The 26636-nt window shown below is 36.0% G+C and overlaps 1 protein-coding gene across 3 annotated transcripts in view; it reads left to right on the top strand.

Moving 5' to 3' along the window:
- GRM8 (glutamate metabotropic receptor 8) overlaps positions 1 to 26636 on the top strand; it is a 338430-nt gene that overhangs the window by 286404 nt on the left and 25390 nt on the right. For 2 of the 3 annotated variants that reach the window (XM_069850429.1, XM_069850420.1), the window contains exon 9: positions 6732 to 7667. The exons of the other annotated variant lie outside the window; for it this stretch is intronic. In XM_069850429.1, coding sequence (XP_069706530.1) covers positions 6732 to 7667 — 936 coding nt within the window. The remainder of the gene's footprint in view (positions 1 to 6731; positions 7668 to 26636) is intronic. 3 annotated transcript variants of the gene reach the window in all.

Genomic DNA, 26636 nt, shown 5'->3' on the forward strand with positions numbered 1-26636 from the left:
AGAAATTCATATCTGTTTATACTCTTCATTTCTGTTTGTATGTATTACCTCAGAGTAACCTTTCCTTTAATTATTCTACCCTAGCTGAATATGGCCAAAACATTAAAAATACACTCTCTTAGCTTTAGAGATTCGAGAGATTGGTGATGTTGAAGTTCTGGGAAGCTGGAAATGGCAAGAAAGATTTTGATGTGCTAAGGATGCACAGAAATATTATTATATTTTTGGTATTAATTGTTTCAGACTGAAGTTGTTTAACTGTTCTGTAGCACTGCTTTCAAATAATATAAATATCACCTTCCTTCTTGTAGAGTCCAGGACATTTTAAATTATACATGCAGATAAATAATTATACATACATGCATGTAAGTAGGTATTCACATTTAAGTGACCGTAAATTTAACTGTCTTTGGTTTTCCTTTAGGGAAGCTGTGAAATAGAAATGGTAAGTGGAGTGCCTAGGAGGAACTTTAGGCAGGTGGATTCACAGTTAGTGGAAATCAGCCTCCATCTGCGCTGTAACAACAACATGTGCTTTAATTCCTAAAGAAGAAGAGAAAGAATGATTTTCCTTGTAGTATTTCAAACTGGTCCTTTGAAAGTCATTGTACCTAATCAAGCTTTTCAGAATCCTCTTCAAACTGATATTTGACTAAATTAATTTTCAGCCAGTTTGTGGTGAAAGCAAATACATGATCCCATGTTCCTTGCAAGCCTCCAGGAATGTCTATGCTTGAAATTCCAGAAAATCACATCTCAGTTGTTAGGAAAACATCTGTATGGGGTGAATGAGATAAATAATTTATAGCAATTATGGCAAACTTGGTGATGGTAGTGATTTTATACTGCACTTGACAATCTGTGTTAATTCTGGGCTTTGTTTTGTTTTTTAATTTAAAACTGTACTTCTTGTCATTGACTAATTTTCCTTCTGTACATGCCTGCTTAAATATTTCTAAGTTTTGTCTGTAAGTATACCCAGCTTTTCTTTAGAGTGATAAAATCTATCTAGCAGAATGAATGCCATGATCATTATATTTAGGCTCATGATTAATTCACATTAGTTGAACCAGTTTCAGTTTAATTTTGTTTTTTGATTGTTCAGATGACTTGACTGGACAGGGTGCATTAGAGACTTGAAATTTCAGTGTGAGAATAGGTGCATTAAACAATCATAAAAGCTAAATATTAGACTAAATTGCCTTAATTCACTCACTTGCTGTGCTCCTCTGATGAACTTTTGTCAGAAGATAAATACTTCCAGCAACTCAAGACAAAAATAAGAACAACTTTAGTGACAGCTGGAGGTGATAATTTTTTTGTCATTTTTATAACTAAGAATCTAAATACCTATAAAATGCCATATGAATTTATATATGAGAGCCCTGATGCTTCTGAAAGTCTTGTCTAACTCAGTGAAAAATAAGATATTTGCCTGCTCCCACAGTTCTGGTAGAATGCACGACTTGCATTCCTCTGTCTTAATCTGTATAATGGCATTCATTACAATAGTATCACTAAACACTTTTTCATTATTTTTTAAAAATATCCTGCTCCAAGATACGATTTCAAAAATTAAAATTCCTGCAAGTGATAATATAGCATAAACAGAAACATCAAAATATTATCCACCAATGTCATTGTTATAAACTCTGAAAGCTGCCCAAGGGCCCTTGTATTGTCACGGGTTGCTGAATTATGAGAGTAAGTGATAATTTTTTCTAGGATCATTAAGAATGGAAAACAGAGTGGCTTTGTACACATAAATGGTTCAGAAATGATATGTGACCTATTAACAGCATTTTTGATCAGCCTCCTCTGGTTGCTGAGGGCGTTGCTAAATGAATGAGTTGCCTGATTATTGGAAAAATACAGTTGCCAGCAAATGTGAATGTGCCACTTGTACTGTGTCATATAAATCTCATCTTGTTTTAGCCAGGTTCTTACAACATTAATTTTTAGCTTTATTATTAGGTATTAGAGGAAATTGTATTTGTAATGTTCATGAAGAACAGAGGTGTTTACTTGATTTTGATATGAAATGGCATTTTGCCTGTATTTTAATGGTTTAGTGAACTGTGAATCTTAGTGCTGCAAATTAAAGCAAATTGCAGCTCTGTCAGGCAGATATCTCATCGAGATGATTTTTATGTCTATTTAAATAGCAATGAACCCATTTTCTTTTTGGATCATAATGCATTTCATGGAAAATGACTACGTGTCTTATAGACATGCTGTCATACATTTTATGATGTTTTCTCTCCCATGTGTGTTGGAATAAGATAAAATAGAGCCTCATCTTAAGGGAATGTGAGATACTTCATGATACCACATCAATCTATCGGACACTTTTCAAATTCAGAGAAGCAACTCAAATAAAATTAATAATAATGTTTAAACTATTATTAATAATAGAGACAGAGTGAGGCTATTCCAGTTCATCTGACATAGATGATGAATTCAGATTCATTTAACAATGAATTTTGCCTTGTCATGTGTCATACTGTAGTGAACAGCAGCTAAATGCCACATGAAAATGAAGGTGACAAAATAAGTCTTCTGGAAACTGTTTACCTAAGGCTGCTTAATAATCTGAGACTTACACAGCCTTAGCAATGTCTGAGCAGTATAGAGAGTGCTGCAGACTCAGATATTTTGATCAACAGTCTGAAGAGATGCAGAAATTTTTCATATTTTTTAGTGTCAAAAACCTCTATCTTTTCTATCTTTCTTTTGTCTGTCTTTGGCTTCTTTGTCAGTTTCTTTCCCCCATGAGAATTTTGTTTAAAAAATGTGTACCTAAAATTAAGCTCCCCTGAAGTTACTTTTGTAACATTTGAACTACTAGATCACTTTGAGGCAGGTTTTCCAACATATTTAGATTGTTAAAACTGCAGATGGAAGCATAGAGGGATTTTCAAAAGCACTTAAACAGATAAGGCACTTAGCTCCCATTTAAATTAATTAGCTGGATTGGACAAGTTCCCCTTGGCACTTTAGAAAGTTCCATTGCTAAGTGTTTATGTCTACATTAAAAGTATGCTTTTTAAAATATGCTGAGATCCAGCAACTCCCTTTAAAGTTTAGGACTATTACATGTTTTCAGCAGTTCTGAAAATTATACGATGTCCCCTCACTATGTTCCCAAATGACCCTCCATCACTTTCTTGGTTCTTAGCAGTGTCTGCTATCATTTATTTTCTAAAGTTAATCTCAGAGAAGAAGTGGGATCGATAATACTACAACCTAAGGATAGAAAAATAATTACATGGGTGAATCTTCTTCATGGGCTCAAGAAGGCATGTTCTTTGGTAAATACATTCAGTGACTGAAAATACCGATAGAGCCTTAAGACCACTGTTGTAATTGTGTCTTGTACTGGATTTCCTTATTACATTATTATTATGTGAAGTAATGGCTCAATCATACATAACAGGGAAAGGCTACTGCAAGTTATGGATAGCTGGGAATGAACCAGATGACCAGCAATAGCGTGACTTTTCAGTCTTTAATTACTGCTTGTGCAGAAACCCTTAGCAAACATGTTAGGGTATAATAAAGGCAAGCAGTGCTCAAATCTGAGGTACAGTTTACCCTGCCTTTTATTCTGCCTCTATTACAGTATTAGTCTGAGGGTGTACACACATTAGCATTTTTTTTTCAATCAAGAGACTGCTTTTGAAATTAATCTTTTAATTATTCACACTTAGCACACTTGCTTATTGTGGAGTGCATCTCAGGCTATGAGAATTGGATTGCATTTGGCTGAAACGAAAACAGAAGGTGCTTTCAAGAAAGACATCTAGTGTTCTTAAATTATTACTAGGTGTTCAGTTGAACTATGGCAAAGTTAGTTTAATCTAACCTTCCTTCCCAGACTATAATTTCAGATATTGACCAATGTGAACATCAAGTCCCCAGAGTCAACATCTTTGCTCCACAGACGGGCTTTTACTATACCACGTTGCTTGTTAATGTGGCTTTAAATTGATTTGTCAGGATAGTTGGCAGAATCCCACTTTTGCACTTACTTCCACAATTACAGTTCTTGAAGGAGATCTTGAAGTCCAAACACCAGCAAATGTTTCCTGGGAATATATCCTCTCTTTCTTGTTAGATAGAAAATGAAATAAAAAATCTCAGGAGTGAGAATTCATAACATTTTTGTTTAGAGCTTTTTCAGAAATTTAGGTTAACCTAAATGTAACTATGTGTTTTGCCTAAAAAAGTAATGTAGACAGGACAGGTTTTAAGATGTAGCTCGTATACCTTGTAAAATGCACCTGCACCAGCCATTCATGCTGGTTATTGTCTATGTTGATTTAGAATTTTTTTTATCCTTTAAAAATCCATTATTATTTGAGTCATTCCATCGCTAGCATGTAATAGTGCTTATATTCATAACTAATTTCTTTAAAAAAATGAAAAGACTCAAATTTGTTAGCCAGTAGCTTTTCCAACATTCATAACCCTGGATTGCCATGTTTTTCTTCCACTGTATTTTTTGTCTTCTTCTGGGTTTCCTTATTATATTTATAATATGCAAAACAGTAACTCAAAAAATAAACAATACACTAAATGTGGCTTTTCTGGATGCTTGTAAGTCAGATGAGAAACACTGTAGCCTCATGTTGTAAAATGCTGATCTGGTAAAAACTCACTTTGCTAGTTCAAATCTGTTAAAAAATGGGACACTGTAGCTTTATCCTTTCAGGCTTTCTGCCAGATTAGATATTACCTGTCCTTGCCATTCTAAGTTTATGCTGGATTGGGTGTTGTGTACTCCCCTGGTGATTTGGTATTGTGTGCTATAACCTGGCAAATATGCAGTACTGTTCTTTTTTCAAATCAACCCAAACTTATCCACAGATCTGCATTAATGACCATGGCCTCCTGCTGTCCTCATTATCTCAGTATCTGAGTAAATCACAAGCTTTGATATATTTACCCTCCTAACAACACTGTGAAGGAGAATATGTCTTTTCTATCACTCTGATTTCATTACAATATGTTTTCTTTTTTGTCTAGCAGATGAAACAGTAGGGTTAATGCATGATTTGAGAATTTCAGTGATTAAAGCCAGGACATTGTAACAAAGGTGAATATTTTCTTGGAGTACAACTGGGTTATTCTTATGGTTTTTTAGGATGCTAATTACTTAAATGATTTCCTTTTAGATAGTCACCAGAGGATGCTTTTTGTGTAACTATCACAGTTCTTTATATAAAATATAGTTAAATTCTGTAGGTTCAGGACCTATCCAAACCCCACGGAAGTCCTTCAGTGACTCTGGGGATTCACAGAACTGGTTGTATGTGTGAATTTCATTTCTTCTTGATACTGTGTGGTCTCTTGTTCAGCTCTTTGAGTGGCAGACAATAGCTAAGTCCTACACTATGCAGAAGAGTGGACAGAGACAAAAGGTTGCTGCTTTATTGAACCTGCTTGGTGCTGTAACCAGTACTCTGAGGGCAACAAATGAGATTGGCAACATTACATTATGATTTTCTCTCGAATCTGCTGAAAAATTGCTGGAAAAATAAACTGTTAAGGCCAAAATTATCACTCTTGATAAGCTGTCCCCATTCTGTCCTCCTCCAGAAGGAACTGAAAACATTCCTGATGGGTGAATTTTTGTTATGCTGTTCACTTATAAATAAAGTCTCCAAATGAATTAAAAGTGCTAAGTACTTAATAGGCAAGAACAAGGCAAGTCTTTTGTCCTTGTGTGCTTACCACCCAACAAATGAATAAAAGATGGAGCATGGGAGCAACACAGAATGATTCTGATGCCTATAAGTTCTTTGCTGCATGCACTGCTCTGGCTCACTTTGTGAGGCTTCTGGCAAAACACAGTTTTACTAAGGGTGGACTAAGAAGAGCTGGAACCAAACTGAGTGAACAGGAGATGCTTTAAATCCATAAGTTTCCTGTTCAGATTCTATATAGAGGGCATACAGTAAGAATAAATAAGAGGATGAGAAATGTATATTTTGTTAATGCACTGCTGTGGAGAAATCTGGGATTTCCAAAACAGGACTGCATTGTGTGTGTGTCTGTTCTGTACTGCAAAAAAGATCAGGAGAACTGAAGTAATAGCCATGACATCTTTTTCCATTAGTATTCAGAAAACAGTATATACCCATTTTCATCTTCTAGAAATGTAAACAAAAATGTCTTGCGTATTTAAGGACTTAGAAAGCAGAAAATTATAATATATAATATAGTTTATGGAAGACGTGGCATCATGGATGTTTCTTTTTCTGACATTCTTTGTTCTACTGGAGCTGATGTAAGGAGATTTTAATCTAATTCGTTACTGTACCAGAAACTTCTCTGAAACTCACATAGTCTTACTTTGTAATTAAATGTTTGAGAACAACTGGTATTTATATTTGCATGTAATTAACTTTTAAAGCACTGCATATAGGGCTTTTTGCTTTTAAGCTAGCCTGGAGTCAATAAATATCTTTACAGACGTCAATTTGGTCAACAGTAAAGAGGTAAATAGAAACTAATGACACTCATCAAGCCTGTGGCATGAATGATTTATTGGATGCAATCATTTAACACTTTTATAAACTCAATACAAGGGAAAGAAACAGGTTTCTTATTATGGTAAACTGTATTTGTACTGTCAGCAAGTAGTGATTTATGACAAACCTATGGCCAGGATTAGGATATAATAAATGGGGGAAAATAGAAGGCTCATTAATTTTTTATACCCACAGGTAGAAGACATGCAGTGGGCTAATAGAGAACACACTCATCCAGCATCTGTCTGCAGCCTGCCCTGTAAAGCTGGGGAAAGAAAGAAAACCGTGAAGGGAGTGCCCTGCTGCTGGCACTGCGAACGCTGTGAGGGGTATCATTACCAAGTGGATGAATTCAACTGTGAACTGTGCCCCATTAATAAGCGACCAAACGCCAACCGTACAGATTGCCAGCTTATCCCTATAATCAAACTAGAGTGGCATTCTCCTTGGGCCATCGTGCCTGTCTTCATAGCTATTCTGGGTATAATTGCCACCACCTTTGTGATTGTGACTTTTGTCCGGTACAATGACACACCAATCGTCAGGGCCTCTGGACGGGAGCTGAGTTACGTGCTCTTAACTGGGATTTTTCTCTGTTACTCCATTACTTTTCTAATGATTGCAAGTCCTGATACAGTGGTCTGTTCATTTCGAAGAATATTTTTAGGCCTTGGCATGTGTTTCAGCTATGCCGCCCTGCTTACAAAAACAAATAGGATTCACAGAATATTTGAACAAGGTAAAAAATCTGTCACAGCTCCCAAATTTATTAGTCCAGCTTCCCAGCTGGTGATTACTTTCAGCCTCATATCCATGCAGCTTATTGGAGTCTTCATCTGGTTTGCTATTGATCCACCACATACTATTGTAGACTATGGAGAGCAAAGGACACTTGATCCAGAAAATGCCAGGGGAGTTCTCAAATGTGACATTTCAGATCTTTCTCTCATATGTTCCCTTGGATACAGTATTCTCTTGATGGTCACATGCACTGTTTATGCTATTAAAACAAGAGGGGTTCCAGAGACCTTCAACGAAGCAAAACCTATTGGATTTACTATGTACACAACCTGCATAATTTGGTTAGCTTTTATTCCAATCTTTTTTGGTACGGCCCAGTCAGCAGAGAAGGTAAGTGATGATGCATTCACAAATCAAATACTATCCTCTTTTTATTTTTGCCTCACGCTACTAGTAACGCTACATTTTCACTCTTGCAAATGAGTAATTTTGAATGCTAACTGCAAATGAGCTCTCAGAATTCACAGATAGGAAAATATATGATTCAAAAGGTAGGTTTCATATATTTTAATACAAGAAACTAAATGTGATTGTGATGTGGCTAGCATAATAATGTTGACATTTTCTCAATATATCCTTTAATAACTGTTTCTTCTAATGTTTATTATAACCCTTCAGTGATGCTCTAGCCTGTTACATGAAGCACTATAAATCTGTTATCATCCACAGATCTAGTAGAAAAGGTTGCATTTCAAATATCTGAGATGATCAACTTACATTTGTCAAAAATAATGAAGAAGAATGCTTGGGCAGAATGAAAAGAATTACTTTTCTATCTGGTTGACAAATATATCTTAAAAAAAAGAATAGGAGGAATGAATGAGGTGCATGTAAAGTCATAGAAAGGGTAGTTCACTTATTACTATCTCAGTGCAAAAAGAAAACATTTTCCTGATCTGTTAATGAGAGATTAAATGTTGTATACTTGGATATCTATTATTCCTTGTTCAATTGGCATGGATCTTTCCTGACATGAGTCATGGTGAGTAGCAGAAAATACATCAGACTTTTAACTCTTCCTCTCTTGGGAAGGCAGAGGTAAATGTCAACTCTGTGAGATTTTATCCAGATGACAGTGACAAAAATCATAGAATCATAGAATAACCAGGTTGGAAGAGACCCACCGGATCATCGAGTCCAACGATTCCTATCAAACACTAAACCATGCCCCTTAGCACCTTGTCCACCCATGCCTTAAACACCTCCAGGGAAGGTGAATCAACCACCTCGCTGGGCAGCCTGTTGCAGTGCTGATGACAAGTTTTGTAGGAAAGAGCAATGATACCAGCATCGCTCTTCAAAATTGCAAATCTCTATGAGATTTGGAAAATGTTAAAAATAAGAAATTAATCAGTCTTTTACATAAACTTTCTTCCCCCTTTTTTTCCTAGAAGGTGATTTTTTAATGTTTTGAAATATACAATTTTGTTTAATTAATTTTATTGGAAAAGTCTACATGTGTCCACTTATATTATGCAAAGGTTTGACACAAGTCTGGTTTAGAGAGCATTCTTGCCTGCAAAATTAAATAAAAGGTCTGTGTGCCTTGATAAAATAGCTTTTCTTTTAAGCAGAGGAATTGTATGGGAGAAAAAATGTGGCAGAAAAGCATTTTACTCATTGAAAACTGAAGTAAGGAGGCTTGTTGAATTGAATTGAATTTGGCTTGCTTTCCAAGCCCTTTTGGCTTAAGTTGGAGAAAGTGAGTGCCAATGTAATGGAATATCATAGATACAGTAAGTGAAGATAAAAAAAATCCTGTTTGAGAGAGGAAAACATATTTAAGTGAATTGTATTTAAATTCCTTTTTCTTTGTATTTGTAGGCTTAAGTCAGAAATATATTTTGTGATATAAATATGTAGTACTTTTTTTTGTTTTAGCAGCTTGGGCCAGTCAGTTTTATAGCAAGTACCTGCAACAAAAGAAATGTATTGAAACACAGAAAATATTACTTGGCTCACAACTATGCAGTGAGTTTTGATATACACCATTGGTTCACCTTACCTTGTAGTAAAGGATGATTCGGTTTTGACCTCTAGAGATTAGATTACTGAACACCTCTTTTCCATTTCTTTTATGAAACTCAAGACCGAACACACAAATTATATTAAATCACACAGCTTCTAACACTGAATTTAACTTATTAGTTGCCTTTTTTCCTGAATTATTTGTTGTTCTTCAGATAATGACTTCCAGGAGGAAAAATCTCAAATTAATATGCTAATACAGTAGTTCTGTATTTCAAATAATTCTTTTCCCAGTTCTTCTACTGTTTGCTGCAAATAAAACCACATTTCCATACAGACTCTTATGGACTTCGTTATAATAACTCGTGCATTCATACAATTAAATTGCTAGGGCAAAACCATAATGTCTTAGTGCACACATATATACATTGTCTGAATATTGTCTGAAGAAACTCAAACTTGTTTGTAGATTTCTCAGTTAATGCATAGCATCAAAAGAAGCCTTTTAAAAAAACACGAATACATAAAAATATCTTATTTGAAGTTCAATATCGTGATCTTTATTTGAGGATGAAAAGAATGGAAGAAGGGAAAGAAAAAATAAACTTAGATTTACGCTAGATGATTAATCACTTTACAGTTGAATTTAGAATCCTGATTTTTTTTTTTATTTTTTTTTAATGGCTTGAGATTGTGTAGAGAAAATGGAGCAATAAGATGGGGAACCTAAAAGTAATGGTTCCTTTTCTGAAATATTGACAGTAATAAAATTTAACATTACATTCATTACAAATCAGATGTGCTTCCAACTAGCAGTTCATTGAACAGCTTGCTTTAGACATACTTCTCTTTGAAAAAAGAGTAGTTACAACTTCTCAAAAATGTTTTGAGGAACTACTCTCTTCTTAAATGTTGATAGGGCATACAATGACAAAGAAGTCAGGCATTTTTTGAAGGAGAGGTTATATTTACTTAATTAACTATTCCATGAACACAGATTAAGTAGAAAGCATATTGAGAAGATTTTAATAATATTTCACGGTCAAAATATTTCCATTGATACACAAAAAACCAGGACTATTAATGCTAAAACCAAGTGTGTAGATACAAACCCCATAGATTGTCATGGAAAGGTTACCTTTGTATTAAGTGGCCTTGGGGTCAATTACTGAAAGTGTAAGAGATTAGCAAGAGAGGTATAAACCTGTACAGTTGCCACAAGTCCATAAATTAAGTGTTGGTGTCTGTTAAACTTTAAATATGTATGATGGAAGCCATGTAAGTAAGCATAAGTACATTTCTGCAGACTGCGACTCTTGCTCACGTGTTCTTGCTGTGGGAAACTTATGCCTCTCCCTGTAAATGCAAGAAACTTTGGATCTCTAGCTGGTCAAAACAGATGAGTTAAATGCCAGAATTTGCTTGGTGTGACAAAAAACATGGTTAAAGTTCAGGTAACTCAACAAGACTCGGTGGTAATAGTCTTGACATTTGTCACATTTTTAACAGCCCTTTGTAACAGATGTTTCTACTCATCTATTTTATCTCAGTTTACGTGTAAGTTTAAAACTAGTATAAAATTGAGAAAACTACCATATAATAGTCAATAAATTAAAAATACTATATATCCCCATGGCCAATTGACAAAAAAATTAAAAGATCGATCCAAAATAACCTTGTATAACCAAAGCTTGTTTATTTTTTATCAAACTCCATGTTTATTGTTTGTCCTTCACCTCAAGCAATAGATTATAAAACTCCAGTGCTATTAAACATGCCATTTTTTAGACTGTCATTTCTAAAAATGTTCTTCAGAGAACAGTAAGAGCATTGATTACAAGTTCTATTTTTTTCAGCCTAATTCATGATTTTGCCCATTCATGATCAAGCCTGTTTTGACCCTGCTGCTTTACGAAAGGAACCCACTACAAATAGTTAAATTTTTCCAGTGTATCATTGAACTGAATGAAAAATGTAACCCTAAGACATAAAATACTGAATTGCTAACTTTTGTGTAAATGTCAGTGAGGTACTTCAGGGGAAAAGGAGTGAAATTCTGTAGAAACTATTCTGTGAAAATAGCCTTCACCTGTGTCATGCATGTTTATGTGGCAAAACACTGGAAATACTGGCTTAATCTAGAACAGATATATCTAAGATGTCATGATGACTGGAATGCCACAGTAAAAAAGGAGTGGAATTAACTCAGTGATTAAACCAGCTGCTTGATGAAACACCGAGTAAAATTAAGTTACAATGGCAGATTGCATAAAACCAGCTGAGGATAGTTAGCTGTCTAAAGTACATCTCTATTTGACAAAATATATTTTTAAGAATCCCTGCCTTTTATCAGTTTTGGCAGGTGCATGAATCATTCATTCACAGATAATAGAGACATTATTTATTATATTAATCTAGATATATTCTGTTTTGAATGAGAAGATGAATACCTGTTTCCTATACTGTGAAAGAACAGAGGTTGCACTTTCTGCTAAGGCAAAAGGACCATAAAAAGCAATGAAGGATTTTTTCCTTTCCTCCCATCGGAAGCAATTACAACATGTAATCTAACCAGGCAGATAAATTTTGATGTGTTTTCCAATTATTCTGACAAGTTTGTTCTCTCTTTTCATAGCTGCAGTAAAGGCAAAGCAAGTATGGTGTAAATCTTCCCGTAAAATATTATCATTATGATCTTACTATTCCAGTTGTTTTTATCCTGGATTTGCTGAGGATGTGGATCTTATGCTTATATCCAGCTGTTAGCAATAGTAAAAGAAGCTAGAAACACTTCCAAGAGTATCTCTGTATTAATTTGACTGGTAAGCTACTGTTTTTGTTTTCAAGAGGAAGTAGTTCTCAGTAGGAAGGAGAGGTAGTTCCATCAGTCTAGTAAGATAAGTTCTTTACCTTAAAAAACAACCAAACGAAAATATTACTTGGTGACAATTCAGGTCAGACCCCTTGCTTCCCCCACATTTCTTCAAAATTTAGACAGATATTTTTGTGTGTGTGTTTATGTTATCATTTCTTGGCTAAATATATTACTGTGACGGTAAGAAAACAAAGCATCTTAATGATGCCTCAGACTGTGTTAATGAAACAAACTGCATTGAGCATTTTTCTTAACTTCAAAGCATTCTCTTCTAATTCAAATCATATTCAGAAATGTAGCTCTGCAGGTAGTCCATGCAGTACACATTACAGGAAAAAATAAAGAAAGGCAACTTACCATGTTAGTATTTATTCCATTTTATGAATAATGTTTGACCTGATTAAACCAGACTCTTCAGTGGCAACACTGTGCATAGTGTAAGGATTAATGTGAAGGATATTTAAAACAATTTTTCATTTCCATTATTGTGGGACCAAATCCAGAAGACTGCTGAAGTGATACTTTCCGCAGGTTATCATTGTTCAAAACTCAAAATATGTAGGTGTGACCTGCCTCCTTAAAGTTCATGAAAACTAGAAGAAAGTTTTCTTTCAGACTGTGCTACCCATTCAATGAAATCTTGAGGAATGTAGCTACTTTTTAAAATTCTATGTGCTCTTTAGATTTTTTGTAATTCGACATAGTGTGTACCCAAGTTTCAGCAAGTGTTCTTCCTGAATGAAGGACTTCATGCAAAGCTAATGCATATGTAATTTTAAAAACTCAGCTTTATTGTTTTAAGATAGACCTGCAGTCTTTAGGTTGTAATTTCATTTCTGTGTTTACTTTAATATTAATTAAGCCACTAGTGCTTTAAGTATGTACACTGAGCACTGATTTTAATTACAAGGTTATTAGGAGGTATCAGGAAAAGAGAAAATTTTGACTTCTCTGAGAAAGAAGTGGATTGTTTAATGAGATATAAAGACTTTTTTTTTTTCAGTTCAGTGAGACATTCATGTGTGCCCCTGAAGGTTGTATACCCTGTTCTTTTCTGCATGGTTGCATATCTGTTCCAGTACGAGCATTGTGCTTGCATACCTAGTTGTGTACATTGAAGAGATGTGCACCTGTCACATAATGGAAAACACCAGTGTTTTGCTTGTTTGACATGTTTTCTTCTGGCCTCACAGTGAATGATTGCTTCAGGGTGTGTAGGAAAGGAGGAGACAGGAAAGATTTGCCAGAAAAATTAAATTAGCCTCTGATCTACTTCCTGCTCTATCCTGGGGAATGTCAGAGTTGGTAACAGGTATACAAAGAAGGAATGCTTGCTGGAGAACGTCAAATAGACCTTTTTGGCTACTTGCTGGCATCTATGATAAGTACTTCTAACTGAGAAGCAGAAAAAATTTTGTGAAGCACAGATAGCTAAATAACTCTGCCGTCTTCATCTACTTCAGAAATAAATAATGAGTAATCACAGGAGGCATTTTGTGAAAAATCACAAGTTTTTCACAGAGATAATCTGGAAAAAAATATATCTTATCTACTGCATTTTTAGAAATCAGATTCACCTAATGAAAATGTATATCTTTTGGTTCTGATTTGTTCGGAGCCAAAAATCTGATTGTCTTCTACAAGTGCAGTTAAAGAGAAATCCTTCTAGTTGCATTAGATGATCCGTGCATGGTAAGAAAGAGATCACTCTGATGTTAAGATGTGATAAACATTCATGATTGTGTTTCATCTACAAATTTAACTGTGAGACTCTATGTCATACGCACAGGACAGCATCAGAGTCTTTGATGGTTTTACATGAAAAAAAAAAAAAGCATGTAATTCATGTAACAATTTAATCATACTCTGAACTGTTTCATACTCTGATGGCCAAGCACTGACAACTGGTGCCCAGCCACATTATATCTGAAGATAATTTAACAGTTTGTTAAAAGCAAACATATTTCTTTTGACCAATTACAAACCTCTTTGTCTGTGACGAGAATGGATTTGGGGATTCAAGGGATGTGCATAAAATGTTGCATCATGAGACCTTGTAAGAAACTGGACTGAGACAAATGCAGCTCCTGCACTTTGTTTTGTATTCAATGCAGTCTATTATTCTGCAATCAAAATGAAGGGATATGTAGCAATTTTTGATCTAGGATGCCTAATAAAAAGCTCATCTTCACAGAAGTTTATGTGACTACAGACTTAGTCACGTTTCCATTTCTGACGTAAATCTGATCTTGGAATGAGACCAGAGCAGACTGATGTGTTATTGACCAATGAGTCTTTCAGGGAGCAGTTCCAGTGCTACACTGTGGCCTGCCAGGATCCCATTCCTTTCAGACCTCACTTCAAAATAATGAATTGACTTGCACCTTGTAAATTCTTGGATTTCTGGGACATTGGAAGGGCTGGTTTAATTTGGATAAAGTAAAACTGGAAAATATATTCAGGCTACCTTATCATTTACTAAAAAAATGAAATGGAACACATTTGTAAATAAGCAGGAAGAGGGATTTTTTTCAGTTAAGAATGGTATGATAAACCCACATACTGGGAAAAAATTATCTATGGATAACAGAAAATTAATCACAACTATTTGTTACACTTTTGCTCTTGTTAAGAAAAATAGGAAATCTTTAAATACAACACAGTTTAGAAATTGGGTTGGAACTCCTTCTGGGATGTTCTTGTGAGACTTGTACTTGCTAGTTCCTGTCAAGTTGGAAGCAGTACAAAAATAGCCTTTGTGGTAGCTTTAACCATGCTTTTACCTTACTGAAAACAGTTAAACACATGTATGAAAGACAGAAGAAACAAATTCTAAAGACTTTAGCATAGCTTTGGTTAGATATTCAGATTCTCATATTTCTTATCTCCTGCTACAATAGTTCCAGTTTTGCATAGGTCTCATAACACTATCAAGATTTTGGTCTTACCAATATGATAAAAATTGTGGACTGGTAAACTGCTATGCATTGATTAAGCCTTAAAAACAATGCATATACAAGCTCATCTTGTACCGCATCTGGAACTTGACTCATGATCAACACCTGTTCAATGCCACATTACCTTAAATTTCCTTTAGACTAATAACATTTTCAAGGACAATTATGATGACTCAACTAAAATGTAAGTTATGTAAAGCACAGTAAGTTGATATGTATTTCAGCCGCTTGTGGCCATTCTGGTGTTTAAGAATTGTCATAGCTTGTGTAGCTGAGAATATGTCAGTAAGTTGGTCATCTAATAAAAATACAAGATTCAGACCAAAAATTTAATAAAATATAAGCCAGTAAAACATTTAACAGAATTGATAAATACAATAAATTCTAAAATTTAATGTAGGGAGTGGTGAATGTTAAAATCATGTCTCATGAAGATGGAAATACCAGGAACCAGAAAATGATCAAGTCTGATTTCACAGAGAGTAGTGAGCTTTATGCTTACTCTTAAAAAACAAAACTAAACCTGCTATGGGAATAAATCTTTAATTGGATTGTTAACACTGAATGTACATATAAGGGTAGAATTTTACATAACTTGAAGCTCTTCTGTGAAACCAGAATAATTAGTTTAAAAGGCCCAAGAAAAGCAGTAATTTCAATACATGTATGAACACATTCTAGAAAACAAAGGCTTCAGTTGATCATATTAATCTATTTTTTAAAAGCCTGTTTTTCTTACAGTGAAGCTTCTTAACAAGGGATAAAATGACAATAGAGAGATCCGTATGAGTTAAGCCAAGACAATCAAAATTTAACAGCAGCAGAATGTTATCTTTTTTTCTAGTAATCCAGCTAAAAGCTGATTAATCATGAAATGCCTTTTTAACTTCAGAAATGCATTTTCAATGAGTACATGATATGTACATGCAGTTTGAATTTTTCTTCTCCTAAAATGGTGCTTTCATAACCAGTTTACCAAGAAACATGACCCCCCTACAACGGTCATATGGTTCTTTTCATGGTGACTATCAAGGTCATGTTTACTTGATACTGTGAAATGCAGGGATGGGATGAAAGTGATGTTATCAGGTTTATTGACAGAACTGATGACACAGCACCTGCATAAATCTGTTTCCTTACAGAAATCATCCTCCTGTCTATTACTGTACAATAAGAAAAGCTGAACAATGAAGGGAAGAAAGGCATAGGACTTGATAGTCCTTTTTTTAACTTCACTGAACTCGGAATAGCCGCAGGTATTCACAGGTGTTGTGAGTGCCATTTAAAAAAGTGCTGCACAAAGTTTCCCAATTATAAAACAGCAAGGTCAGAAGGAGATTAGAAAAAAAAAAAGGAAACTACTTAAAAGAGGGTGTTCAAAGCAAATATAGAAGATTTTTAGCCTGAAGCTGAGTAACACATCATGTTTTGCAAGTGTCTTTTCTAGTAAGCTAGTACTCGTAATTGAGTGAGGTATAGCAGAAGAGCTCACAGCAGGCAAAGCATCTATCTCCTAATCTAGTCATCAAAAAGACACAAGCAAGCCAATGTGGCGTGATACAGAAATTGGTCCCAAAGCCCAAAACTGTTTTTCAGTCTGTGTAAGGGAATTGTTTGCACCATATGTTTTTCTTAAGAGCTGATCTACTGAAATGGTGCTTTAAAAAAGTTCTACATATACAGTGCAAATTATGGCATATTCTGAAGTGTCTTACTCCAGAACACACCACCATCTATCACTTTGAGCCATCACACTGCATAAAATTTTATTGACCTACAATGATCTCATATCTCCATCAAAGCTTCCAGATTTCCAAGCTGGAAGTTTCTCTGCTGTTTCCTCCAAACTATTTGCCTTGTCAATGATGCTTGTAATATCTTTGTTACCAATCACCACCAAAGCCATAACCTTTGTCCCTGCCAACCTTCATTTTTTCCTGCTGTTTATAGCCACCTCTCCCATGTCCCTGTTTGCTTACTTTATAATTTGTCCAGGATAGAAGTCACTTCAGCCAGTGCCACTTTTCTTCTATGATATTAAAAATCCTTTTTCTTTTCTATGTGACTTAGTACTTAGACCCTGTACTTAACCACGTGTCGCTTCCTCCTCTCCTTCACTGACATTGATGTTGGCTTCTTGTTATTAGTGTTTATTACTTTCGCTCTTAAATTTAGCAAGAATTTATTCTGACTTCTGCATACAAAATGCTTGCTTGCTTGCTTTCCATCCAACTACATCCAGTAGTCTCAAAACTATCCATATTTTAGTTCCTTTGTTTAGTAATCCATTTCTGAAAGATTCAGGTAAAGCTGCAATTCAGTTCAAGTGAATGCAAGTTTTGTCAATGATGTCAAGAAACCTTTGATGTCACCGTCCCAACTGCTGTTAACTCTTCGTTTAAGCCTTCCTCTGTATGCATGCCATCTTTTTTCACAGCTGCTAGTTTTTCTAAAGGGACCTGTGTAAGATAATTTTGCACGTCTGTGTTATACATAAAATATAGTTGGGACCGTTCTTTTCATTGTTAGTTTAAAATAAAAGTCATATATGACTTGGATTTATTTTGAGCTGAATCTCCTGTACTTTTGTCTGGTTTTAATAAACAGCTCTATGAACGTTTGAATTCTCCTGCACACCACAAGAATGGTATAATAATACACTACAGGTAGGTCTGTTTTTCCAAACATCCAAAATGGGAAAAATGATAAATATATTATGTCCTGAAACAATGTCATACATTGCTTTACTGCTACAGTTGAAGTTTGTAAGCACAAGGGAGGCATAGGTAGTGGGAAGACAAATATTTAGGTGCTTCCTCCTGTCCCGTAGGCAGAGATGTAAGAAGCAGATCTTGTTCATTGCTTCCTTTATGGGTCTTTCTCTTTGTACCCATGTAGCTCTGGATGGTATTTGGGCAGGTCTCATGCTAGACTGTGGGCTAAAGGGAAGCACTGTCAGCTGGCATTGCTCCACCTGCACTTGCTTTGAGAAGGTGGTTCAGAGCCAGGCATTTTAGCATCACAGCTAGAATTTTTAGCATTGGACTATAAACATTTTCTCTTGAGGTCACCAGAATATACAAGGAAATGGCAAAACTGCTCTCGAACAGGCTTTTTCTGTATGACATAAGTTATGTGGCTTTTGCTGGAAAAAGTTCTTTGTATTTCAGAACACAATAGGCTGAAGAGGTGAACTGGATAGATTATTTTTACATTGCAACAAAGTGATTTTAAGTGCTGTTGGTTTCATCGTACAGAATGTACTCGTATCTTGCAGAACACTTTAAATATAAACCTAATTATTAACTTCTGTCTCCTATAAATGACTGAAGTAAAGTATTTTGTAAAATTATGCTAGACTTTTTATCTACAGAATGAGGAGCCTGATATTAATTGCATTATCCACATACAAACAAAAGCTCTTTGAGCCACTTTGCCCATGGATGAACACACATATTCCTCTTAATGTTAAAAAAGTTGTGCACACACACTGACAGAAGACTAGACCCCTCTGGTTGCAAAATGAAACCGTGGGCACCTCTCCAACGCATATAATGCCTCAGAGTTAGTGCCAAGACCTATTTTTACTGCAGTTAGTGCTACCGTGCTGTTTAAAATGACAGACTACAAGCAAGTAACTTAGATCTAACCTGTCAGGTTAGCCAACAGTGATGTATCTCAAAGCACAAGTGTGCTTATTTAATCTGTGATTTTTTTTTTATTTTTTTTTTTTAATTCTAGCTTTTCAGCTCTGGCAAACAAGACCTTCTTCCTCTTACAAAGCCATCCACTTGGGTGAAGGCTATTTAACAGAGGCCCCACACTCTATGCTTTATTGACAGCTCGTTGAAATAACTTTTTCAGTATATTCACAATTATCTCTATGTTTTTTCCTTATCCAAGGTCTCTTTCAGTTATTTTGAAGAATCGCATGCTCTTTCCTTAGAGGTTTAAATATACATGTTTTCTTAATCGGAAGATGACTGTATTTTGCTCACAATCTAATTAAAGTGTGTAAGTGATATCTGTGTTTAAAAAGAAAGAGAAAAAGAAAAGACAACCTTGTGTTGTTTTCTAAAAGCTTAAAGTACCTAAATTTGTCAAGGAGCATTAAGGGAACTAGAGTACATGTAATTTTCAAAGATGCATCTTCTTCTCCTGCTTCTTCACTTGTATAACTCATTCACTGTTGCAGTCTATTAAAAATCCACTTGCTTGCAATTTGAGAGGTCATGTCTACTTATTTTAGATGAATAAATAGCTATCTACTAGCAGATGTAGATATTTCACAGACAGAGAACAAATGATGAGGAAATGTTTTAATGGACAGTGGTTGATTTTGTTTGAAGAGCAGGCTGGAGAGAAGCTTAAGAAAAGGAGCTGGTTTGGAAAGGCTAGAAGTTTAAAATTTTAATATACCCAAGGTATTCTGCTGTAAATCCAGACATAGTGCTTGTTTTCCTCATCCTGAAAATTTTGTGTCTGGTAGACACATATAGTTCATGCAAAGTCCAACCCCTTAATGATAAGTTTGTCTTTTGACTCAATATGCCCAAAAGACATCCTTCCTTGTCATTGTTATGTATATTCCATTGTCCTTAAGATTACTTTGAGAAAAAACAAAACATTGGTAGCTGTTCTGGAAAGTTTAAGGAGACAGTAAATTTCTGTTTACACTGGACAACCTTTCTGGGTTTTTTTAATGTGTGATAAGAATGAATGACTAGCTAAAGCTTGCCGTGTGAAAGGTGTACTAGGATGTGCACAGGAGGGAAGTTTTAGAAATGGCTTACCTTTTTATATTTTTTTTTTTAAAAATCCTATGTATTAACCATTTTAGCACATATAAAAAACTAAATACTGTGCTACAAAAACATTCATTTTTATAGTTGAAAGCTTGCATTGCACACTCAGAGACACAATGTTTGATAAATACTGTGCTTGTAAATGTGAAAAGATAGCACTGTTCTATCCCTTCCCTGGGAGATTATTCCAATGTTTAACTGTTCTCATGATGAAAAATTTTCTTCTGGAATCCAACTGGAATCTCCCCAGGAGCAATTTATACCCATTATCCCTTGTCTTTTCTGTGTGACTCCTGGTAAAATGGGAGTCTCTGTTCTCTTAGTGGACACCCTTTAGGTACTGGTATATGGTAATAAGGTCTCTCCTAAGCCTTCTCCTCTTAAGACTGAACCTGGTTATTTCAGCCTTACTTCATATGGTAGGTTTTCTCGTCCGCTGATTGTCTTAATGACCCTTCTCTGGACGCTCTCCAGCCTATCTACATCATTTTTCTATAGCAGTGACCAAAACTGGATGCAATACTCTGTATGCGGCCTGGCAAGCATTGAAATATACTGCAAACTGGTTTTGCTACAGTAATTATACATTCTTTTTAATTATTTTTAAAAGCTTGTCAGCTTACTAGAATTTAAGTGGAAATATTCTAAAAAGTCTATTTAAAAATGCTCTAAGAATGAGAGTACTCCAATCTCCTCAAACACAACTATGTAAAAGTGCAAGACATTTAACTGCTAAGAGTGTTGATTGATAGGACAACATGGCAATGCAGTCTATTTCCTACCCTGTTGAAGTGCTTATAATTTACACTACAAAATAAGCCCTAGTTTGCTCCAAAACATTGTGCCGTTTGGTTAGTCATCAATGCATATTTTACAGTCTGCTTGTGAGTTGACTACAGGGTCTCCACACTCAGGTCACCTTAATGCAGTGTCAGGATGTGGTCAGATACTGTGAAAAAGACATGTCCAGAAGAGAGGCCAAGTGAGCGAGGCCATCTGTCCCCATTTTAATTTCAAAGCAGTTTGTCCACAACCCACACAGTACTTTCCTATCAGAACAGGTGCCCTGTGAATTAGGACTGTCCTTTAAAAGAAGAGGTACTTTTTAAACTGTTTGTGCCCCAGCAATCGTGTCAGATTAGGAAAGTTCACTAGCTGCATAAAACCTAAAAGCTTTCACTAGGATGAAAAGTCATACATTATGTATTTGAAAGATATTAAACATCGTAGTCTGCACTATCAGATGAAAGCCTCTTGGAGTAAGCACAAGTAATTGAGCGACTCAAGCATTTGGTGTATCTGCCGAAAAACTATCCTGTTGCTATACAAGTGGAAATTCACAGCAGGTTTACAGATGCACATTTTCTTAGCTGCAGAGGATACAAATTTCAAACTTCACAGTTTCCATGAAGAAATGAAACTATGATTCTAAATGAAGGATTGTTCGTTTTAGTAACCACAACTACCTAAAGATAATCAGGAATATTATTTTCACTGTCCTATTTTTTAAATTAAATGACTGACCAGATCTCTTGCATGAAGTAGAGCTGCAAAAAACAGCTGTGGAACAAAATCTAAAATACTTTCAGGAGCTCAGAAAAAGCTAACACAAATAACATAAACAACAAGAATGAAAAACTGGTGACAAAAAGAAAACCCACCAAGTTTTGTACACTTCTACAAATAGCTATTTTATTTTTTTAAATATATAGTGTAAAATAAAAATATTTTGCTTTCTAAGTGTAGAAGGTACCACATTTGATTAAAAGGGTGATTTGTGTGGTGAAATATCCTGTCTTAGAGGTAGCCAAACCACTGTGCTTTAGAAGAAGGTAGAGAAGTAAAGAGTAAGGCAGAAAGTAAAGAGACTTAGTTGTAGGAATATCTGCTCTCATGAGGTTCATGTATTCATAATGAATCATTGGAGATTGTATCATTAGAATGAATCATTGGACACATTGTATTAAACCCTTAAGTATGATATTTTATCCCCTTACAAAGTTGTTTCAAGCATTAGCAAGTGCTACTTTAAGCTATTGCTATCCTTATCACCCAGTTCCTATTGAATATTATTAGATTCTTGGCCTCTGACAGACCTGTGTGCAGGCTTATCTGCAAAATTAGTAATTCTTTTGGGACCTACCTCTACACTTTTGTGAGTATATAAAAGACCACAGTGATGTGTTTTAGTGCTCAACATTAGTTTCTCCCTCCTCTGCTTTCAGGTGCTATGTATGTGATAAAACCAAAATAATTATCCCTTGGACAGACAAACATTTCTACCACAGCAGAAAATCTACAAAGTTCCCTGCAGCTGAGGATATTTTCTGTATTTTTATATTCAAGTACATCTGGACTTCTGATCATGAAGCTGCATCTAACTGTGCAGTTGGGGAAGCATGTTATATTTAGCATATAATTACTTGCAAGTATCAGGCAGAGTTGTGGTCCAGCGAGTAGCTGCCTTGGCTGTCAGTATATTTGAGGAGGACTGCACTGAATTCTGCACAGAATCATGAATAAAAAAGATTATTGTCACACTTTTTAATATGATGAAGAGGTACAAATACAACAATAATTTCAGTGGAGTTATCCTGAGGTATCCTTTCACTCCTGGGAAAGGAACTGTGCATTTTTTCTGTGTTAGTCATCAATTTCCATGTACAAGCAATTGTAGCCGGAGGCTGTGTTTCCCCCTAGGCTACTGTAGAATATTGTGTACAGCACTACCATGAAAGAAGGGTGTAAGATAGTGAAGTTAAATCAGTGACATTTTTTTTTGTCTGGTTTGGGGAATAACCCGTGATTTAAATTTTGGTTGTATTTCTTTTGGTTTTGCTCATAGAAAATGCAAAGACAATAATAGACATGTTTTATTAATGAATTTATTATTTATTGCTCAGTCATATATTTTCTTTTCAGGCCCTTGAAAGAAAAGCAAATTAAATCAAATAGAGATACTGGAGACAGAACAGATGGTGGCATACTTTACCTCATAACTGTTGTTATTTAGTATTATTTTGCTTCGGAACTGTTGAGAATGGAGGGACTGTGGTTCATATTTCCCAGTACAATACCTTCATAACATTGCTACAGGGCATCCTGGAATTTTATTTTGCCAGACGTTCAAATGGAACTTTTCTATATGAATGAACAATTAAAGATTCGATGAAACTAGAACCCCAACTTTCTCTTCCTAATCAGTCCCTTGCTAGTAGGTTCCTTGGCACAATTAGCTCCTTTACAGAGCATCATTCTCAATGACAATGCTAATAAGTAGTTTGGAGATAAAAGCAATGATCATTTCCAAAAGCTGTATGGACAAGGCTTTGACAAATATTCCTCTCTCCATTTTAAACATTTACGATGCCAGCAGGAAATGAATTAATGAATTCTACATGTCGTCATGATAAAGGAACAAAAAAAGTAACAATTATCTTGGGTCCAGAGATGCATCACATGGGACCCAGAAGAGAGATTTTTAAGTGCCCTGTTGAATAGATGTAGCCACTGTGATTTACTGGATTTGTGTGGCAAGGTTTTGGTAGCAGAGGGGGGCTCAGGGATGAGGGTGGAGGGAGCTACAAGGGTGACTTCTGTGAAAAGCTGCCAGAAGCTTCACCTCTGTCCAATAGGACCAGTGCCAGTCAGCTCCAGTACAGACCCACTACTGGCCAAGGCTGAGCCCATCAGTGACAGTGGTGCTGCTTCTGTGATAATATATTAAGAAGGGAAAATCTACTGTGGAACAGCAGCTGGGAGAGAGGAAGGAGAATATGTGAGAGAGACAACCTTGCAGAGGAAGGTGAGGAGATGCTCCAGACACTGGAACAGATATTCCCCTGCAGACCGTGGTGAAGACCATAGTAATATAGGTTGTCCTCCTGCAGTCCATGGAGATCCACCACGGAACAGATATCTACCTGCAGCCCATAGAGGACCCCACGCCAGGACAGGTAGGTACACCCAAAGGAGACTCTGAACCCATGGGAAGCCCATGCTGGAGCAGACTGCTGGCATGACTTGTGACCCTGTGGAGTACCACACTGAAGCAGGCTCCTGGCAGGACCTGTGAACCCATGGAGAGAGGAGCCCGTACCGGAGCAGGTTTACTGACAGGATGCGTGACCCCCCTGGGGGATGCACACTGGAGCAATGTGTTCCTGAAGGACTGCACCCTGTGAAAGGGACCCATACTTGGAGCAGTTCATGAAGAACTATACCCTGTGGGAAGAACAAACACTAGGGAAGTTTGTGGAAGATTGTCTCCTGTGGGAGGGACCCTACGCTGTGTCAGGGGAAGAGTGTGAGAAAGGAGGAGCAGCAGAGACAATGTGTGATGAACTGACCACAGCCTCATTCCCTGTCCCCCTGAACCACTCGGTGAGGTGGAGGCGGTAGAGAAATCAGGAGTGAATTTGAGCCCAGGAAGAAAGGAGGGTTGCAGGAAGGTGTTTTAACATTTAGTTTTTAATTCTCATTACCCTACTCTGATTTGATTTGCAATGAATTAGATTAGTTTCCTCGAGTCAAATCTGTTTTGCCTTTGAAGTTAATTGATGAATGATCTTTTCGATGAGTATTTAATTATATTTTCTTTCCCCTGTCCAACTGACAATGGGGAGTGATAGAGCAGCTTTGGTGGACCCCTGATGACAGGCTTTATTCAGCACAAAAGACACAGCCAATAAGTCTTGCATATCAGAGATCTTCCTTGACTTTTATTTCTTTTTCTATTTTTTTTGTTCATTTATTTTTCCCCTTTTTTATAAAGAATATTTCCTTTCTCTACAAAGATTTCAAGCTAATAATTGGACGATGTCTTATACAAAGTTCAACTATCTAATCCAACTGATCAGAACCACACCATTTCAGAGCAGTCTGCATCCCAGAGGACACAAAATTCCCCAGAAAAGTTGTTCATGACCTTTGAGGTTTACTATGGACAGTTTTGTACTGATTTTTAAAAGGGATTATAGGATTTAGGCCTCCTATGCTTGCTAATTTATATTTGGTCTCCCTTATTACTAGTGGTGGGAGATGTAATTCATCTTCAGACACTCATAGTTCTGTAAAAGGAAGCCAAGCTCAGAAAATTAAATTCCACCTGACCTTGCGGAAAGTAACGTAGCAGTGTGAAGGCTCCATTGGTCACATAATAGTGCTGCAACTGCAGAAACACGTGGCAGTGTCTTACCATGCTGTAAGGACACGTTTAAGTCCATGCTTAGAAGTAACATCTCCTTTTCTTTATCTTGACTGTTCCTCTCAAAGGTACTATAAGCTACTCAAAGTGCTGTGTTGAAGTAGCTCATCTGATCAGCTTATGAGTTTATTCTGTCTTGTTTTGCAAGTAGCCATACTTTTCATATGAATTCCTTTATGAAAAAGGATCAAGCAAAGCTGTAATAAGCTTATCGGATGTTTGTCATCAGTGCGTTATAAGAGATCATGCATGCATTACCCATTCCTTTCAGAATTTATAGTATTTGTTATCTTTATGCAGCTTGTCAATCCTTTCTTTTTTTCCTATTGTGATCCACTTTTGGTTTTTTTCACATCCAAAATGTTAACTGGAATTGCATGTATAATCAAGAAAGCACACAAACTGATGGTTTTTGCTCTTTCCCCTGCACTCTTCGACACAACTGAAAAGAAGAGGAAGCTACTTTGGGAGCTACAGAATCTCTGTGTCCCAGAGTGCCAAAATTAAGCTTACACAAAAGTTCCAGTTAATGAAAAAATCACATTTACAGAGGATTTTCTTTTGTAACTGAGGAAAATGGAAATTCTTGTACTATCAAAATTAACTGAGAGTAGAAATAGGAAATATCTGATGTGGTTTCATCAAATAATGTAGTATAGCAGATGTTACTCTTTGCCTCTTTTGAAGTGTCCTGTGCAATATGAAACAGTACATAATAAAAAGGAACTCCAAACTTGTTACCAATTAATTAAGTCTTTTTTTTTAGCTGATGTGCTGACCTGTTCCATTGAACTTCATGGTAACAAAATGATTACAATATCTTGCTGAATCTCCAGATTTGGCCCTGAAACAGTCAAGCGGCTGGACTGTTGTAGGTCCCTTCCAACTGAAATTATCGTATCGTATCCTATCGTATCCTATCGTATCGTATCGTATCGTATCGTATCGTATCGTATCCTATCCTATCCTATCCTATCCTATCCTATCCTATCCTATCTCTTGATGTACAGCACTTATAATCACCATGTAGTAATGGGTAGTCAGATCACGGAAGCAAATGTAGATGGAAGGAATGTTTGCTATGTAACTCCCATGCATGCCTACAGTGATCATGTGAAAGTCTATCCAAATGATAAACATTAGGACAATGATTCCACCAAATGTGCTACCCACCTTAACCAACATTATAAATAACCCAAATATAATTTCCTGATATTTTACACTAATAGGATTTCAGTGGTCTAAAATGGTTACCTTTTAGGAAATACTCACTATACCATACAATAATTTTGCTAAATGTCTTAGCTATGTCAATTTTTCAACTTTTGCTAGCCAGAAGTGTCAGCCCTGTAGCTTCTACTTTTTATAGAGAATATTATTCTGTGGGGGATGAATTCTTTCTCAGAGGAAATGGAATGCACTTTACATGAAAGAATTAGCATTAGAGAGTATTTCAATTTTTTCCTTTTTTGATTATCAAAAGGCATA

The sequence above is a fragment of the Phaenicophaeus curvirostris genome, chromosome 1 (genome assembly GCF_032191515.1).
Source record: "Phaenicophaeus curvirostris isolate KB17595 chromosome 1, BPBGC_Pcur_1.0, whole genome shotgun sequence".
NCBI lineage: Eukaryota > Metazoa > Chordata > Aves > Cuculiformes > Cuculidae > Phaenicophaeus > Phaenicophaeus curvirostris.